Raw genomic sequence first — 18,562 nt, 5'->3', positions numbered from 1 at the left:
AGGAGTTAGGGTGTATTAAAAGGATAAAAAAAGAAGAGATAGGACCCATGTGCTGGGTTTGTGAGGCTTAAGGAGTGCCTAGTTTGCTCCCTATGGTCAGCAGGTGCTCTATCTCCAGGGGTGCTGGTGACCTTTGGTGGCTGCTAACCCCAGTACAGGTTTGCAGCACAATCTGCAAATAGCAGCTGAAAATCAGACAGAGTCAACTCTTCTAATGCATATTGGCACACGCATAATGAGGACTTCAATGAAAATTACCCTGGGGAAACTCAGAAGAAATGTGTCAAAGGGTGGGTGAAAGTTGGAAGAGCAGGCAGCTGCTACAGGGAGGGAATGTGAAGAATGGAGCATGGTAACAACCAGGAAGTGCTGCCACCTGTGAAATACTCTGCTTCGCCTAAAACCAGTCCTTAATGTACTGACACAAACCCACAGTGACTCTTCATTTCTGTATCAGTGATTGTCCTGAACTACTGACTCAAGATAGTTAGCTGCCCACCCATTCTGCGTGTCCCTTTCACTCACAGAGATGCCTAACACATTAAAGACCTCACTTACCACCACACCACACTTGCCCTTCTCTGGAACAAAAGCCATCAGAACCCAAACATTCACAGAGCAGAAAATAAGTCCATATTTCATGACTTGCACTAATCCTTAGGTCAAGCCCCTAGGGAGTTAGACTTCATTAAGTGGAATTGTGTAGCAAATGGAATTTTTACCCTCCTGGAAAGATATTTTTACCCTCCTAGAAAGAAATTGCTTGAATTTCAAAATGCAATTAACATCTTAAAAAACATTGGAAAATAATGCTTTTAGGCAAAGTATGTGGCATTTTTGGTCTAAACACTGCAGTTTAATTTCAATTATAGACTGTTACTGTTTACAATATCTTGGGACACAGCACATGACAGGATGCCTAAAACATTTCATTCCTCCAGGTTATGATATTTTCCTGCAAGAATATTCAAAACCAAAATACTCCTTTTACTTTTTACTCCAAAACTCCAAGAGTTGAAAGCTGAGCTGCTGGCAGCCAAGAGTCCTGCATGCAGTGCAGTCAACAGCAGAGGAAAACACTTGAGGGTGTCTTGGGAATCTGTATCACTCTGTAGGGTTGGGCTCCAGATACCTGTTTCTTTTCCATAATATTGTCTCATGACCTGTTGTAGTGTGTTGTTAAGTTTCTTGTGTTATTCCCCCAATTTATGTATTGTTTCCCCCCATTATGTGTAAAATGGTTTTGTCCCCCCAGTTTTTCCCGCCACAGCCCTGATGTCCGTTAGGTTACCATGGTTACCCCTGTGTCTGTCACCCAAGTTATATAATTTCTCCTGCCCCTTTTTCCCTTTTTAGTAAATCTTTTCTCCTCCCTGGGCTCAGTCAGTCACCCCCCCCCCCCACTCCTCCTGGTTTTCCAGAACTTTCGTTTCTCTGGAGGTGTTGGTTGGTTGGGGTGCCGGGACCCCTGCCTTACCTTTTGATGATTGGTTTCCATGGAGTGTCAGTTCTGTGAACTTCATCCCCTCACCTTTCCCGATTGGTTCCACCTGTACCCACCCCCCTCCTTTATAATCCTGTTTCACCCCCTATTCGGGGCCACTTTTCCCGGTTGGCTACCCCATGTTGGATCCCGCTACACCTTCAATAAACCGACGTTTAACCCCCGGTGAAGTGGTCAGCTCCGTTCCTCGCCAATACCAGCGGTGTAAGCCAGTCCGCAGCCAGCGCAGCCTGAGGGGTGCTGGCCAGGAATTGCAGAGGGGTGTCGGCCTTTCGCCCTCAGCTAGCCGGACTTCGAACTTCGGGCCACATACGCCCCCCCCGCAATGACCTTGAGTGGAAGAAGGACTGCTATAAACTAAGATTGCTTCTGAGCACTTGACTGGAAGCAGTAATTTTACTGAAGCATATATTTGGAAGTACACAGGATGCATAAAAATAAAGAAATAGGATGAATGGCACATGTCTGCAACTGTAAATCAATACACTTCATGAATGCCAAGACAAAACATTGCTGCCTACCTTCAGCTCATCTCTGTAGGACTGAACTTTCTTACCATAAGTCCTGACAATAGTGCATGGTAAAAAAATCCAATTAAGTACAAAAATGAAATAGAAAAATTGAACTCTTGGTAGTCATACAGGTAAAATTCCATATGGGGAAGGATAACTGATTTAGGGCAGGGAGTGCTAACAGATGTATTGGTAACTCATCTTCTTTACTAATGCATAAAGAAAACCAGTGTCAGTGAGTGATAGGAACCAGGTTCTGGATTGGAAGGCATTCAGAAATTACAATATTGGGGTGTCTTGCTGTAACGTGAGAATTTCAACATCTGAAATCACTGCAGAAACTATACTTCTGCTTTTCCATTTACTGGCAGACCAAACACTGCATTCAGTCAAGAGATCCCTGCTTGGTGAATACAAACTGTCACTTAACAGTCTCACTGCCTTTAGCTGTTTGGATAGGAAAAGCTCTGATGGGCTTTTACCATATTCAAATAGTGATAATTATAAACCTCTTAATCTTTGTCATACCTGCGGTATATACTGATACAGCCTAAATTCCCTTGGACCAAAAGTAGTTCTGAAGTCATAACAAAAGCCCTCAGAGAGTGGGGCTAGCCTGGCACTTGAACCAACTGGATGTGCCTTCTCCTCTTGAGGCCCTGCTCCTTCCTCAGGACATCTGTGCATTTCATGGCACACAGAACCATCCACTTCCCACGAATTCCTAGGAATATATCAAGATAAAAACAGGGATCATTTGGATCACTAAATCACAGCTCCTTCAGGTGCATCAACCATGAAATGAGCATTAATGCAGGAAGGGCTCAAAGAACATCCTCCAGCCACTACAGCCTTCAGCAGTCAATAGCAAGCAAATGGCCTGTCATTAAAATACAAGCTCAAAAGTCTCAATGAAGATTCCCCAGACAGTAGTCCACTGGAAAATCTTTAGCAGATCTTAAAGAAAGGTCACTGATGGAAAATAAAATTGAAGGAATGAAATTCTGAAAGACCCAGAGCCATCACACCTGCTCATTTAGTTCTTTTAGTGAGTTTTAGATGCTGTGCTGGAAATAGCAGACGAAACACAGCTCTGCACACAGATTCAGAACTGCATGCTTTTAAATTTTTTGTGGCTATCCTTCAGAGCTCTTCACAATCTTTGAATCAAGCAGATGTGGACACCTGGATTGTGGTACAAGATGGGCAGAAGAAACAGGTGCATTTGAATGGTTATTTCCTTGCCACATGATTAACACATAATCCTTTTATTGTGGATTTGGAGCAATAAAGGTGGTTTTTTTCCCCATTCCGCAGACTAGGCAGTGGATTTGAGGAGGGCAAATCCTTCTGTCTCAAGTTCCTCATTGAAATAACTGTGGAAATAACAGTTAAGTATTAATAAACTTAATAAATAACTCCAAGTATTGCCTTGGAGTTATTTCCACAGAATAATTGTGGAAATAACTCCAAGGCAATACTTGTGTCAGGCTATGGAGCAAGACTCACAACTCATGTCAACTTCTAGACTCCAGGACAGCGCAGAAACCTTCCTACCCACTTTGTGAAACCTAATAACCCATGATCTTGTTAATGCTTTCAGCCCACCCAGGCCTGCATGGCTGGTATCATGGAAGTGAAGGCACATAGCAGCCAGGGAAGAAGGAGAGGGAGATGGGAAGTGCAATAGTTTGCTTCCCAGCACTTTGCCACGCATGCAGGAATGTGGAGGATCTTTGAGTCTGTGGTGATTGATGATGGTTCAAAACTGTTGCACAGTTTAGCTTTGAGCTGTTCTAGTTCTAGCTTTGAGCTGCAGGTGTGGAAGCTGACACAATCTAAAGGACAGAAGACAGCACTGGACAACCTGTCTGAGCTGCTGCACCCCAGGGATGCCTTAAGGCAGAGCAGATGGCTGCTCATTAATTCCAGCTCCTCAAAAAAACCCATTCATTTGGACGGTTTATTTTTAGTATGTCGCCCTTCCAGTTTGGCTGATTTGGCTAATGGCTGTCAGGATTTTCCTTCACATCTTCATTTCCAAAAACTGCTTTCAGGTGTGAAAGAAACACACAATTTTTGGTCTCTAATATTAGTACTGCAGGACAGCAAGTGGATGCAAAGAGTGAGCTACTAATTTTTCTGCCAACACTGAAAAACTTTCAAGGACAAAAACTGTTGCTAGATGGCTTATGCAACAAGGTCCGTGAGATAACACAGTGTGACAGCAAACTCCTGAAGCTGAGTAGCTGGGTACTCTGAGCATATCTTTACACTTTCTAGACCAATAAATAGTACTTCCTGTGCTCTACCAGACACTCTGAGTAAAGGCACGGCTCCATAGTTTTTATGTAGCTCTGAATTTGAGTTCCACGTGAGTTCCCTTGCCCTTTCCCCTCCGAATAAGTGCTCACCCAAGCATTGAAGTTGGCTCGGGTGCTTCAAAACTACAGTGCCCTTGCTGTAGTTTTGCCTGCCCTGTGGCTGGGCTGCAAGACTTCTGCTGTGAGATTATTGCACTGCATTTGCGACCCAAATGAAAGATAATTGTTTCCACGTCAGTAGCCTAAAGAAAAAGACTTCAGTGTCATTCTAGAAAGTGGAGAAGGAGAGCAAACAAGTCAGCCTGGCAGGTTTGTGTAGAGGGGCTGGGCAGATGGAGAACACAGGTAAGTATAGGCAGTGTAGAGGCTGCAAGGCCAGATCTTTCCCAGACCCAGGCAGAAGTAAAGGACAGTAACTGAGCAGCACTGGGAACCACAAACAGGGAAAGTGCTGTGGCCATTTGCACCAGGTAAGGTGTGAGCTGAAGGGAAAGGACAACAAATTAGCTGAATTGGCAGAACTACAGAGGTTCAGTTAACACTGAACTTGATTTCCCCAGATGGCACACTCATGCATTAAAGAAGATAGAGATCCCCCAAAGGTCAGCATTGCAGGAGTTGGGATTACTTCAAAAGCGACAGTTTCCTATTGGTGGCTATGGGACAAGAATCTGCTGCTTGTGCAGAGAGAATATTTGTTTTCTCAGATGGAGAGCTCTCTCCAAATGGCAGTAGCTGAGAGAAATGCAGACACCTTCAGTGGCAGTCCTCTAAAACTTATGCTCTCCTCAGGCTGTCCCAGTTTCTTAGGCAAGAGAGCAAGGATTACAGTGCACCTTGGAGGAGCAAAGAGCATAAAGAACAGCAAGAAGCAACTTGATGCTGTCAGAAAATTCTGTTACTAGACCTGGGTAGCTGTGCTTGGGAAATTTAATGACAGCCAGCTGCTGGGCACACAGGCAGCAGGCTTTGTGCAACATCAAGATGCGGGACTCCAGGGTCACAAATTAGTATTTTGGTCCACGTTTGTTGCATTGATGCAGGTCAATGGAAGGGACCAAGTTTCAGCTGTCAGACAGGTAGCTGAGGATGAGGACGTGGCACTCTATGCAACGTTGTCAATTGCATGCATGAAGACAGGAATACATAGAAATCCTAGCTCTAAAAAAGAGTCTTAGTGCCCAAATGAGATACAGAGAGCAAGGTCCATGGAGCAGGAGGAAGCCTTCTGGGACAAGAGGAGTTTGAACAAGAGGAAAAGGCTGCACTTTGATCTTAATGAAGTGAGGTTTTTGGCCCTAAAAATTCAAAGGCTCCCAAAGTAATATTGAAAGTAGAAGCTGGGAGAAAGCAAACAGGCACAGAAAAGCATGTAGTGTAGATGATGTGATGTTAAAAAGTGGATACATCTAGGGTTCAATGCCTCTTGTGAAATACCAGAAAGTAAATGAAAATAAGAATTGCAATAAGTAAGGACAGCAAGTTAGACCGCCAATGCCAGTTCATTTTCACATGCAAAATTAAATGTTGGTGTCAGGACAAAACTGGCACATCCTTGCACGGAGCCTGGAGAAACAAGTCAGGGATGCTGAAATGGTTACCTTCACAGAACAATGGCCATCTCAGCAGCTGGGATATGGAGGATCAATGGCATTGGGTGTTACCTTGCTGACAGTTTTCACGTCAAGGAAAGAGTCGGTGCCCTCCCTCCCCTCTGCAAAGCTGTGGCCAATGCCCTCCTATCTCCCCCCATACCAGCAGAATACTCCCCATATCCACTGAGTGCTGTTCTGCCCCTACAGGAGCGCTGCCTGCACCTTCAAGGCCCATTTTCCCTGGCACAGCTCCTGTGCCCAGCAGGACAGGAGCAGGTGGAGAAGGGGTGAGGGCCAGTGACCCCAGTGTCCACAGTTCCAGCGAGCACCTCCTTCTCTGAGCAGGTCTGGGGGCTTCCTGTGATGCAGGGTGGTAGCCAGTGCCCCCCTTGTGCAGCACTCCCCATGCTCAGGAGGCCCAGAGGGCTGTCTCTGGCTCCGGCGCCTACTGCACACAGATGAAGCCAGCTGGGAATGGTGGTGGGATGAAGTTACTGAAAGGCTTCAAAAACCTCCCACACACATCTCTAGTGAGTCAAGTGACAAATGTGGGAAATGAAAATCTTCACATAAAAGAGCAGGGCCAGCAGCAGCAGGCAGTGATTGTCCCCCTATGCTCAGCATTGGTGAGACCACAATTGAGTCCTGTGTTCAGCTGTGGGCCTGTTACCAAAAGTCAGTAAAAATAAAAACTCCTTAACACTAATGCAGCATTAAGAAACCAGCATTCTTTATTGAGCTGGAATGCATTAGGGCATAGCTCCTCCAAAATCTCATTCATGCTGAGTACAGAGCTCTAGTTTATGCACTGTATTTTACATACACATTGACAGGATTTCCTAGAAGAAACATACATATGAGAATCTTTCTCTGAAGTCCTTAACATATGTTCCCTCCCCTTTCTCCATGTGTTCTTCTATCTTGGGGGTCTCTTTGGTGGTCCCTGGTGGTCAGGGACTCCAAAGTCACAGCTGACAGCCTTGTGAACTGGCAAAAGTTGGCACAACTGGGCTGGTTGCTTTCCAATTCTTCTTCCTACAGAATAAGCATTGTGCAGTTCCACAGGTCAATGGTTTTTGAAGAATAAGTATTGTATTAACCCACCCACTGTGCAAACAATTCTTCATCTGGCAACAGGCCCCTTTCTGCAAAAAGGATATTGAGGTGCTGGAGTGAGTCCAGAGAAGGGCAACAGAGCTGATGAAGGGGCTGGAGCTCAAGCGCCCTGAGGAGCTGCTGAGAGAGCTGGGTTGTTTAGTGTCAAGAAAAGGAAATTCGGGGGACTTACCACTCTCCACACCTGCCCGAAAGCAGGTTGTAGACAGGCAGGGGTTGGTCTCTTTCTCCCAGGTAGCAAGTGACAGAACAAGAGGACAGCCTCAAGCTGTGGTGGGGATGTTTAGAAAGAATTTCTTCACAGAAGAGCTGCCCAAGGGGGTGATAAAGTCAGTGTCCCTGGAGTTATTTAAGGAAAGACTGGATGTGGCTCTCAGTGCTATGTTTTTGTTTACGTGGTGGGATTCGTGGGATCGGCCTCGGTGATCTCAGAGATCTTTTCCAACCTGCCTTCTTCCGTGATGCTGTAGCAGCTGAGCCATCACAGCGCACACTACACAGTCCGCGGTCCTGGCGCGGGGGCACATCGGTACCGGCGGCAGCCCCGCCGGCGCTGCTCGGTTGGGCCAGCAGGACGAGAAGGAAGGGGGAAAAGGAGGGATTTCCTTCAAGTTCTCGTCTCTACCTGGAGGCAGCGCAGAGCGCGACTTCTGGGACAGGTCCGCACAGCGAGAAGAGCGCGGGCGCGGCTGCCGGCCCGGCCCGGCCCTGCCCCTGTGGGCGGTGCTGCGGGCGGAGCGGCTGCCACCCCGGCCCTTCATGTGTGGCGGCGGCCATTCGCCAGGGCTGGTTCCGACATGGCGGCTAGTGCGGTGTCCAACCCGTCCCAGCTCCTGCCGCTCGGTAACGAATTCCCGGGATTCCCCAGTCGGGGCCCGGGGCGGGGTGCCTGTCCGGGGGTCGGGGCGGCTGCGGGCCCCTCCAGGGGCCGAGCTGCGCCGGCGCCTGGCGGGAAGCGGGAGGGCGGGAGCGCCAGGCGGCGGGGCCCGCGCACGGCCCGCGAGGATATCGGGGTCTGGGGCCCGCGGAAAGGGGAGTGTGAGTAGGGATCGGTGTGGGGGTGTTGGGGTCTGGGGGATGAGGTGTGGTGCTGTGGGACTGTATGAGGGAGGCCGGTGGGAGTGGGGATGGATGTAAGGATGTCGGGGGGGGTGTGGGAGAGTGTCTGGTTTGTGTGGGAGGGTGGAGGAGTGGTATATAAGGTTGTGTGGAATGTGTCTCTGTGTAAATAAACTCAAGAAACCCCGTAAGGCACGAAACCCTTGCTTTGTAGAACGTATGCTTTTCTGTGTATCTACAGAACTTGTGGACAAGTGCATCGGTTCACGTATACACATCGTGATGAAGAGCGACAAAGAAATTGTTGGGACACTTCTAGGATTTGATGACTTTGTCAGTATCCTTTTATGGACGTTTAAGGCTGCCTGCTTTATGCTCTGGCCTAAGTAATTTATAGCTCTTGAGACTTTTGGGTTCACTGAATAGACCTTTTTTTATGGATCAGTTGTATTCTGATATTTTCAAATTTAAGGTGAAATCACATATTGACATAAAATGAAAGTAGCATTAAATAGTCTAGTTGTAAAATCTGGGCCTTATTTTCCTTGAAACTAGATTTTCAGATATGGTGCTGGAAGATGTTACGGAATTGTAAGTACGTTTTTTGCCTCTTGTTGCTGTTTATTATTTGGTTCACTGAGACAAAGTACTGTGTAAGATGTGTAAAAAAAGTGTTTTTACAGCTGTGGAATACTTACTAGCTGAGTAGTTTAACATTGCACTTAAAACAATAGAAAGTGATCTTAAAACAATAGAAAGTTCAGGACAGCCATGTCATAGAGTAGCTATTGTGTTGTTTATACTTGTATGGGGATCCTATTTGTAGTCTTAATTTTGCATGGGTTGTGTGGGAAACTTTCCAGTAGTTAATTTGTTTTTACACTTCTTTAAGACCTAGGCTAAGATTCAACAAGGTAGCAAACTTCAATATTTTTACTTTGTCATAACATGTTGATGTATCATATTCAAGAAGTTGTTAAGCTTTAGAGGGTGAATACACATCTCCATGTACTGAGTAGAAGAGACCTTTTCAGTTAGCTTTCTGTACCTAGGTGCTCCATTTATCCAGGTTATGCTGCCATGTAGCTGATTTATTTGTTAGTTCCAGCAATGGGCACGTTAATGCAGAGATTTCTGTCCGTTCTGTGGTCAAATCTGGAGCCATTGTCCCTGGTTCTGTGTTCTTACTTACTGTTTCTAATGCTCCTTCAGTGAGATCACACCTGAGGGCAGAAGAATCACAAAGCTGGACCAGATTCTGCTCAATGGAAATAACATAACTATGGTGAGTCATGCATGTGTTGACTTGCTGTGCCTGTAAATCGATCTGTGATTGTATTCAACTCCTTTAAGCCGAGCTTTCCTGACAGTTCCACTACATCAGGAAGTTGCATGCATAGCTGGCCACAAAGCCTGGACTTCTAATACAAGGGCATTCCTAATTTTATGGGAATAGGAAGGCTGAAGTGAAAAGATCTGAGTCTAATTTGGCTCTGTATGAATGAGAAATAGTCTCCATTGTATTTTTTATCTATCTTGCACCTCTGCATTGTGTGTTGGAGCAGGTGCCATTCTGTGTTAATTTTTAAGCCTTTTTTCTGCTTTGGTTATTGTTCTGCATGTTGAAAGGACAGCATATGTTCTGACTCCTTGTATGGGGTGAAATTCCTACCATCCAGTTAGGCTGGGCGTGTGTTGCCCTGAAGAACATGATGAATTTTCAGCAAGATAGATTCATAGATAGATACATTTGTGCCTTAGATCTCCTGTGTCTTTTGGTAATGTATCTTCCCATATCAGGAAGTCCATGACTTAGGCTTTTTTTTAATTTTGATCCCAAAACCAGTGAAGCTCTTTCTCTTTAGAAGTGCTCAGCTGATAATGAAAAAGATACCAGTAAAAGTAGTGGTTAATCCTTTTTTTCCCCCTCATGTTTTGTCTTTTGTATTTCTTTTTCTGTTCTTCAGTTCTTTGCTATCTTCACAAGGAGGTGCTATGCCGATTTACTCCCTGCTGCCTTTTTGGTTTGTGGGTTTCTGGCAATAACTGACTTCATCTGTTGGGAGAGTCTGAAAGCCACTTTTGTGCTCTAGCATGAAGTCTCTATGTCCTAACATGTTTCTTGTAAAGTAAGAGCTGTTGTGTATGGGTTTATAAAGCTTAACTGTATGGAACTAATGCAAAAATGTCTTACTCTTTTATAGCTGGTTCCTGGAGGAGAAGGACCTGAAGTATGAAGACATGATATTCATATGTATTTTTTATATATATATACAAAATCTAAATAGAGATTTTGTGGTAGAAATGTTTGGGTATGGATCGTTTGCTTTGCTTACACAATTGACATTGTACAAAAGACAACTCTTAAGGAAAAGTGCTGGTGGTAATGTTGATTTTGTAAATTGAAATCATGTCTTTCTTGTAAAGACATCTGAACCTCTTCTGAATAAAAGGCTTTTTCTTCGTTAGTTACTGTGTTCTGTTATGTGAGTGCACACATTTGATAATTGTGTAACTACTTAATGGAGTAGAAAAATGACAGTTGTGTTTCGGTTGCCATCAGTCATCATTTTTTCTACATCTGTTGCATTTGTTGCCACGATTTTGCTGTGGTTTGGCATACACGCAGATACTGAGCTGGATGTTATGTTCGAAGTCTGTCACTGGAAACCATATGGCAGAGTTCTGTAGAGTTCTGAAAGCCCTTCAGGCTGGGTGCATCTGTTTGATGCTCACCGGCACAGGGCAGGAGCGCTCAGACCCTTTGGCGGCTACAGCGAGAGCGGGGCTGTCAGAGCCACAGTGAGTGTTGTTCCACCTTGGCTGGTTCCAGCACCTGTTGTTCAAGAGCCCGATCCACCCACTGAGTGGAGGTAATTATTTACAGATCTGTGCAGAAAGGGGGGCTCAGGGACAAATTCACAAATCCAGCAGCACGAGAACCCAGAATGTTTGAGTATTTATACATTTGTGCCAAGAAAGGAATTAGTCTTCAATGCTTGCTAGTCCCCTAGTTCTCTTCATAAGGTATATTCTTTCTGCTGTTGGAAAATGATCTCATTTCTCATGCTCATTAGTCTGTATGCTCAGTCTCTCCCTTCTTCTTAGAGAGAGGTTTCATGAGTGGGTGGCCATGGTCTGCTCCTGCTGGAATGGCATTTTACCCTGCAGGAACTGATACAGCACAGTTGCTGCATTGCCTTTATCAGTTTGTTCCTTTTCTTGAGGGTTCTCCCAAATGTCCTTGTACCCATAAATTCCATATTCTTTGTGTCCACCATCATGAGTGGCACATCCTTCTCCCCAAACCTTGCTGACCTGCCCTGTGTCTGAGGTCACTGAAGCCTGTCAGGCCCTGCACCTCACCAAGGCAATTCAGCCAAAAAGTCACCAAGGCCTTTTCATGGCCTGGCCATCACTTCCAGCTTGTTGGCTACTTCTTGTTTCATGGGAATCATCTCCCTTCTTGTTGATCAGCCTTGAAAGGCCAAACATGCAAGAACACATTTTCCTAAAAAGTATTTTGCATTTTTGAGATTTTCAGCAGGATCAGTGTGTGTGTGGGAGCGGGAGCAGCCGAGGCAGAGCGGGATGGCGGAGCTGCGGGCCTGGGCAGGATCCAGTGAGTTCCGCAGGGCCCCAGTCCGCACTGCGTCCCGCAGGGCCCCCGCCAGCAGTGCCATGCCCGTCAGGGTGAGCCAGAGGTGCCAGGAGCAGCAGGTGAGGGGCAGGTGTGGGGCTCTGCGGGTCGGCAGCGGGCGGGGGCTTGGCCATGGTGTTGGTGTCAGGTGCTGCTGAGCCCGCAGGACCTGTTGGGCAGGGCTGGGGCCCCTCTGGTGCTCCAAGGGCCCTTTGGGGCAGCTGCCCGGGGGGAAGCGACTCACAGGGATGGCACAGAGGAGGTGTCTGTGGAACTGGGAGGTTCTCTGATGGAAGTGGCCCTCAGGGATGACAGAGAGGAGGTGCCTTTGGAAGTCAGATATTCTCCATGCTGTGACACTCAGGAAATTCATGCTCTGGATGTGGCTCGTGGCCAAAATGCATGGATTTCTCATAGTTCCAAGTTTGTACTGCACTCACTGAACATGGCAGGATAAAGGAAACGCTCTAAAATTATTTTTAAGTATTAGGAGTAGACATTTATTCCTGGCTGTGATGCATAGTGGAGAGCTGCACTCACATGCACACCATTTCAAAGCTTTTCTAGTTACTGGTACACATTTAGTAAACAAAGACATTAATCTTCATTGGTTCTAAATTAAAGAATTCCTTCCATAGAGTAATATTCTGTGTTCTATTGGGTAGTGATGTCTCCCTTCTCATGGTAATTAGTCCACAATTTTCAGTCCATTTATCATAGCTTTTTTGATTTTATCTCAGCCAATTTTGCCTTCAGGATGAAGCAGTTGGTTTGCAGTAGTGGTTTTTGTTAAAAAATATGCTTATGCCAATAGACATTTGAGTGATTTTTGAGTTCCAATGGAATGTGTTACACGCTGTACTAAACGATGATTTCAGCCAGGCAACCAAATTTTGAATTAACTTAGGATAAACTATTTCCTATAACTTAGGATAAACTATTTTACATCTATGGAAATAATTGCATCTAGAGCTGAGGAAAAGAGAAAGGATTTTGGTGCCTGTTACAGCTGAAATTAATATTTTTGCAGTTGAAGTTGTTCTTGGAGCTGACTCCAGGATGTGCTGCTTCCTTAGTGCCAAATAAATCCCAGTGTCAGGTGCTGACCTGACTTTCAGATCTTTTTGTGAGCCTCTCTGGATTTTTAGCTTAACACTGACCAGTTCAATTGTACTCAGGCACTTGATTTCAAGGGAAGCCTGTGCCTATAAATTCCAGCAATTGGGAAAGGATGACTTGCTGCTTGAAGGCTTGGCTGCATTAGAGGCTGAGTGAGGGTGGCTCTCTCAGGGCACTTTTGTAGGCAGCTGCTTTCAGAGGGAGAGCTGTGTCAAAGCAGCCCTTTTTGGTGATGTGACAGCAAACCTTTGCAAATACAGCTCTTGTTTAAAAAGAAGGGTGTCAGAAATCAGCAGTAATGGAGAGTAGGCTTAAGTTTTTACAGAAAATTTCTTTCCCTTTTTAGCCAAATGCCAGTGAGGCCTGGCAAAATGGAAGTGTACAGGATGTCAAATCGTGTAACCCACTTGGAGGTATGGCTGCCTTTCATCTTTTGCTCAATGTCTGTAAGACTTTCAACTTGGTAATTAATTTTTGCGGCATGTTCATTGGAAAGGGGATCTTTTGTGTTCAGAGATCCCAACCTGGAGGTGGTTTGCCCTCAGACCAGACTTGCAGTCTCTTGTCACAGCATTCAGCCACTGGTTTGTTTTCCCCCAAGATAGAAAGCCTGCCAGTCCTTCCTTGTTCCCATACTGCTTGATGGGTTGCAATTTGGAGCATGGAGGTCAAGGTTTGGACCACCTTATGCATTTAAATTCAAAAACTTGGTACCTAAGGTTTTGGTTTTGGAAGAACTAGGCACTTTCATTATCCATTAAATCTAATTGGGAAATTGAAATAGAGTGACCTTGAGAAAGTTGCATAGAGAATTTCATAAGATCAATATGGAAAACCATGCTTGATTTAATTTTTCATCTTGGTAATTAATATGTTACCACAATACTACACTGGGTTCTTTTCAAGGAAATTGAAAGGAAGATATTGATGTCATCTTTCCCACAGATTCCAACATTCCCCTCAAAGCACAATGTGCTTAGGTGGTGCCATTTGTATTAACCTGTTCTGAGTGCAGTTTCCCCAAGGAGCCTGGCTCCAGGCAGACACCAGGTGCACATTCCCCTTCCAGGCACTCAGTGGTGCTGCCTGCAGCAGGGAGCTGAGCCAGGCACAGCCAGGTGCCCTGAGCAAAGCAGGCTCTGACCTGGCTGTGGCTGCAGTCACCTGCCTGCAGGGACATCCCTGCCCCTGCAAGTGCAGCTCTTGCTCTGCCTTAGCCTTGTGCCGAGCATTTTAAGGCAGCACCATGGTGGCTTTTTGGAGAGACAGAACTCAACTTCTGAATTTCTCATTGGGGATGTTCTGTTTCACATGTGATTGATGATTTGTGTGATTCTTGGTGTGGTCGACATAGATCCTAAGGGAACATTTAACTTTAAATACCTGGCAGGTGAGGACTGGCAGTAGTGAGTCAGTTGTGGAACTTGGTGCTGATTTTGCTGTGAGCTGGCACAGAGAAACTCAGGTGAGACAGGACTGGTTGCTGGTAGGGTACAGGTTTCCTTTCCAATATGCTCCATACAGTACCAGTTAGGGACTGGGCTTTTCCACAGAATCAGACAATTTGTGAATTGGAAGTGATCCACAAGGATATTCAATATCAACTCTGTCTCCAAGATTTCCATCATCATTTTCAATCAACTCTTTTCCCTTCTGCCATCTTCCCATTTGACACTTCTTTTTCTCTTTTCCTTTCCCTTGGGAAAACCAGCAGATGTGAGAAGAGGCGAACCAAACACTTCATGCCCTTCCCCTGTGTACAAGAGAACAAAGCCCATGAAGCCTGCAGAGAGGAAAGAGAATCCTTGCAGTGCTGTTTATCGCCGACCCTACAGGGACAGGGTGATTCATTTACTTGCTCTGAGGGCTTACAAGAAGCCAGAGTTGCTCGCTCGCTTGCAGAGAGATGGAGTCATGCAAAAGGACAAGGGCAGCCTTGCAAAGATCCTTCAGCAGGTGAGATTGTGCAGTTTGTGCCAGCATTATTTCCACCATGATTTTCTTTTGTTCCTAATTGTCTTTTTAAATTCTGATTCTTTAAATTAGATACCGATGAACAAGTTAGGGAATGCTCCCTGTTAAGTTCTTCCATCAGCTTCATCCAGAGGTCTCAAGCTGCAGGTCCCTGTGACAAAAAGAAAGAAAACTTCAAAACTTTTGGGGCATTGTTGTTTTCCTAGAATGGCTGGCAATGAGTAACACTTTGTAATGTTGTTGCTCCTCATGCCTTATTCCATTATTTTTTCTTTTCCGTGCACTGTTTAACTGCTTCAGGGAGTAACTTCACAGGGATTCCTTGATTGTGTGGTTTGTCATGGCACTAAAAATTTCCTGGGAGAAGTTCTGGAGCAAAAATTTCAGGAATTGCAGAGGCCTGTATTTCATTTGAACAGAGTGGGTGGCCTCTCAATAATACTTGGCTTCTGGTGGGATCTGTGGGGATTGCCTTCCCAGGGTGTTCCAGGCACATCCTCCATGATAAAGATGGTAGCCAAACTTTGAGCAGAGGGTTTGTTTGCTGTCACGTGAATTAAATCTCCATGTTCCTGGAACGCTTTTATTCAGTAAATTCTCCAGTGCTACTCTGAATTCCTCTGGTACATTGTTATTACAGCCAACAATAGGATGCACATGCATTGAAAGATGCAGTGGTTCTTTCCTTCCATTTCAATATTCCCTGTTTCCCTAGTCTCTTACTGAATTATGCCTGCATTATTATATCAAGTAGAAACATTTCTTCTTTAGCTAGGAAACCAATTTCTTGAAAGCTAGTCAAGGGAGGAAAATTTAATGAAGTTTCAGTTGATCCCACAGTGACTTTTAAGAACTCATTCACTGAACCTGTGAAGTTTGTTGCTGGGTTTGCCCAGGACAGTGGCAGGGCCTTTTTACCCTGAAGATATTCACAATGTAATGACAGCCATGTTCTGCGGTCCCAACTGCATGAGTCCTTTTAGATTTCAAGTTGATAATGAATTTTCAAAGCTCAACTCCTTAGAAGGTAATGAATGAAAACATTTTCTCCTGTTCCATTGCAATGTTTGAGATTTCCCTGTAGTCAATGTGCTGTAGGAGATGTGAACTGCCTCAGGGTCCAGGTTCGCAATCTGAAAGTTCTGTGTGAGCAGCCCTGCAGCCTGAAATGCCTTGCTCAGGCTTTTGTGGATATCAGAGCAAGTGGGGGTTTATTTTGTATAAATCTCAACTGGGAAGTGTGAGCTTGCTGAGATCTGGTACACTCACACTGCTTCCCTTCCAACACAACCTGAGTTCTGCTTCTGAGGAGTGAATCCCTGATTCTGGGTATCTTCGCTACATTGAATTTTTTCAGGTGTGTAAAAATAGACATCATCACACATGTAAATTATCAATGTTTATCGTGTTTTCCAGGAGAAAAGAAAAGTCAAAGTTGAGACAGATGTTAGTGGTGTGTTATATGTGTTATTCAGTGTGTTGCAGGGATCAAATAGATGAAGACTTTCCCAATGAGCTTTTCTGTGGAACTCTGAGCAGTGTCAGTTGAAGAAGTCTAAACCTGAACTTTTGATATCAGTGGTCTTCAGGTTTTACTGCTACAATTTACTTTTTGAGGTGACTTTGTCTTCAGGAAGATATGAATCTCATTTCATTTCAAAGGAATTACAGCAAGGCACATGCATGGCCTTCTCATGGCAGAATTTTGCTGGAATGAACCCTGGCTCTACCACATGAAGAGGGACTCTGGGCCTGACCCCCTCTCCTTACACATTGTAGCTCTCAGTGTTGTTTTCAAAGGAACTCTTGCTAGAAATGAAGGGAGATACTTGGTTTTTTCCAATTGGTGAAACATTAATATGGCTTAAAACTCATGTGATAGAGGAATAATCAAGGTCTGTATGGAAAGATACAATTGGTTGAAACTGGGTTCTGACAAGCAGCTGTTCAAGACCCATCCTATTTCTGTAGTTTGCATGCAGCAAGCATAATAAAGATTTGTTTTCCTACATGTCTGCCTGTAGGTAGCCAAGTGGAATGCAAAGGATAATTCCTTCAGTCTGAAGGAACATCTCTTTCAAACCCTTCAGACTGATTGGCCTGGCTACACTGAAATAGACAGACAGAATTTGAAGTTAATCCTCTCTGGGTAAGTTCAGTCTTTCAGAGATAGGAAAATAAAACATCCCTGGTTAATGAAGCTTAGATTGTTAGAATATGGTGAGGTAGCAGGGACCTGCAAGGATCCTGGCCCTGCACAGGACACCACAAGAATCACACCATGTGCCCAAGAGTGTTGTCCAAACACTTCTTGAAGCCTCCTGCCGTGAACACTGGCCTGGGGAGCCTGTTGCAGTGCTCCAGCACCCTCTGGGCCATGAATGTTTTCCTGATATCCTGCCTAAAGCTCCCCCAACTCAGCTTCATGCTGTTTCCTTGAGCCCTGACACTGAAGGACTCTGCTTTTCTTGTAAGTAAATGAATATGTCAGTTGATATTTAGGCTTTTTAACATGAAATATTGGCCCATCCATACAGAAAATCAGCTCCATCTCAGAACACCACCAACACCAGGCAAGCGACATCTCCAGGGCCTTCTGAGAGAGATGCTCAGGTATTTTGTGCATTTTGAACATTCTAGACTGTATGGTAAATTTTAGCTGACTTGATGCCGGTGTAAAAGCTGTGATGGGAATGTTCAGGACCTTCCCTTTTGGGGAAGCCTTTGATGGAGCTCCCGAAGGGAATGTCTTTCTCCCAAAGCATTTTAGCTACAGACTTGAAGTAGGACTTGCTAAGTGCTAAGATGGGAAAGTGGGAATGAGACAGAGCTGGTATTTACCTGCAGTACTTCTGGGTTTGAATGCTCTTCTTTGTGTAGAAAGAGGAATGTTCAAACTCTACCCAATCAGAAATGCTACTTTTTAAGAATGGGAGCAAAAGATGATCCTGATCATAGGTTAATGAAAGAATTATTTTGTTATTGTTGCAGAAACGGCCTCTGGCTTCTGAGTTTTCCAGCCCTGTGACGAGCAAGAAGAGGAGAATTGGCCACCAGCCCAGTCATGTCCAGCCAGCAGCTGGTGGCCACTTTTCTTCCTTCCTTCTGCCTTCCACATTTCTGTTCTCTTTGGACATGTCTCCAAGTGCTGGCTCCACTTCCCCCTGCACTCATGTGGTGCAACAAACAGAGAAATTTCAGAGTTCCAGGGTCCCAGCACCTGCCAGGGAGCAGAAGGAGATCCCCAATTCAAACGGGGAGAAAAATGAATTGGGGAGGCTGAAGCAGTGGCACCGCTTGGATTTTGATGAAGGTATTGATGTGCTGGTTTTCCTGACTCCTGTGTGGATAACTGTGGTGTAAAGATTTGGTCATTAAGAGAGGCTTCTGCCTAAATTAGGGTGCAAGCATGACTCCTTTCCACAGTCAATAGTAAAAATGTTATTGAAGAGGAAATGCAAACTAGGGAGATAGAAAGAAATGAGAGAAGAGAGGCAGGGTGAGGGGAAGAGAGAGACATTAAGTGGGGAGATATCATCACCACATGGACTCTCCGTTGTCCAGCCTGTCCTTCTTCACCCATGGTCTGCTCAGTGATGGGAGTCCCCAGGTCTCTCTGGAGGTGCCACCTTTATACTGTCCAAGATTGGGGTATCCACAGGGTGGTCACAGCTGTCCCCACATCTTGGGCTAGAAGCCATGCAAGCACTGATTTTCCT

At 45.2% G+C, this 18,562-nt stretch overlaps 1 protein-coding gene and 1 long non-coding RNA gene across 3 annotated transcripts in view; one reads left to right on the top strand and one right to left on the bottom strand.

Moving 5' to 3' along the window:
- Nucleotides 1–6,641: 6,641 nt before the first annotated feature.
- Nucleotides 6,642–7,835, bottom strand: LOC135459526 (uncharacterized). The gene is made up of 2 exons (XR_010443044.1): nt 7,224–7,835; nt 6,642–6,970 (listed from the first exon to the last, which is right to left on the bottom strand). It is a non-coding gene; the product is annotated as an uncharacterized LOC135459526 (long non-coding RNA).
- Nucleotides 7,767–18,562, top strand: part of LSM5 (LSM5 homolog, U6 small nuclear RNA and mRNA degradation associated) — a 65,862-nt gene continuing 55,066 nt past the window's right edge. Inside the window, exons 1-5 of one of the 2 annotated variants that reach the window (XM_064735679.1) lie at nt 7,767–7,894; nt 8,352–8,447; nt 8,674–8,701; nt 9,323–9,395; nt 10,315–10,349. In XM_064735679.1, the coding sequence (XP_064591749.1) occupies nt 7,849–7,894; nt 8,352–8,447; nt 8,674–8,701; nt 9,323–9,395; nt 10,315–10,347 (276 nt within the window). In that variant the 5' untranslated portion in view covers nt 7,767–7,848 and the 3' untranslated portion in view covers nt 10,348–10,349. Of the gene's footprint in view, nt 7,895–8,351; nt 8,448–8,673; nt 8,702–9,322; nt 9,396–10,314; nt 10,579–18,562 lie in introns of those variants that run through there. The other variant, XM_064735678.1, reaches the window with a different exon arrangement.

The sequence above is a fragment of the Zonotrichia leucophrys genome, chromosome Z, assembly GCF_028769735.1.
Source record: "Zonotrichia leucophrys gambelii isolate GWCS_2022_RI chromosome Z, RI_Zleu_2.0, whole genome shotgun sequence".
In the NCBI taxonomy this organism is placed as follows: domain Eukaryota; kingdom Metazoa; phylum Chordata; class Aves; order Passeriformes; family Passerellidae; genus Zonotrichia; species Zonotrichia leucophrys.
This window is presented reverse-complemented; position numbering and strand designations above follow the sequence as displayed.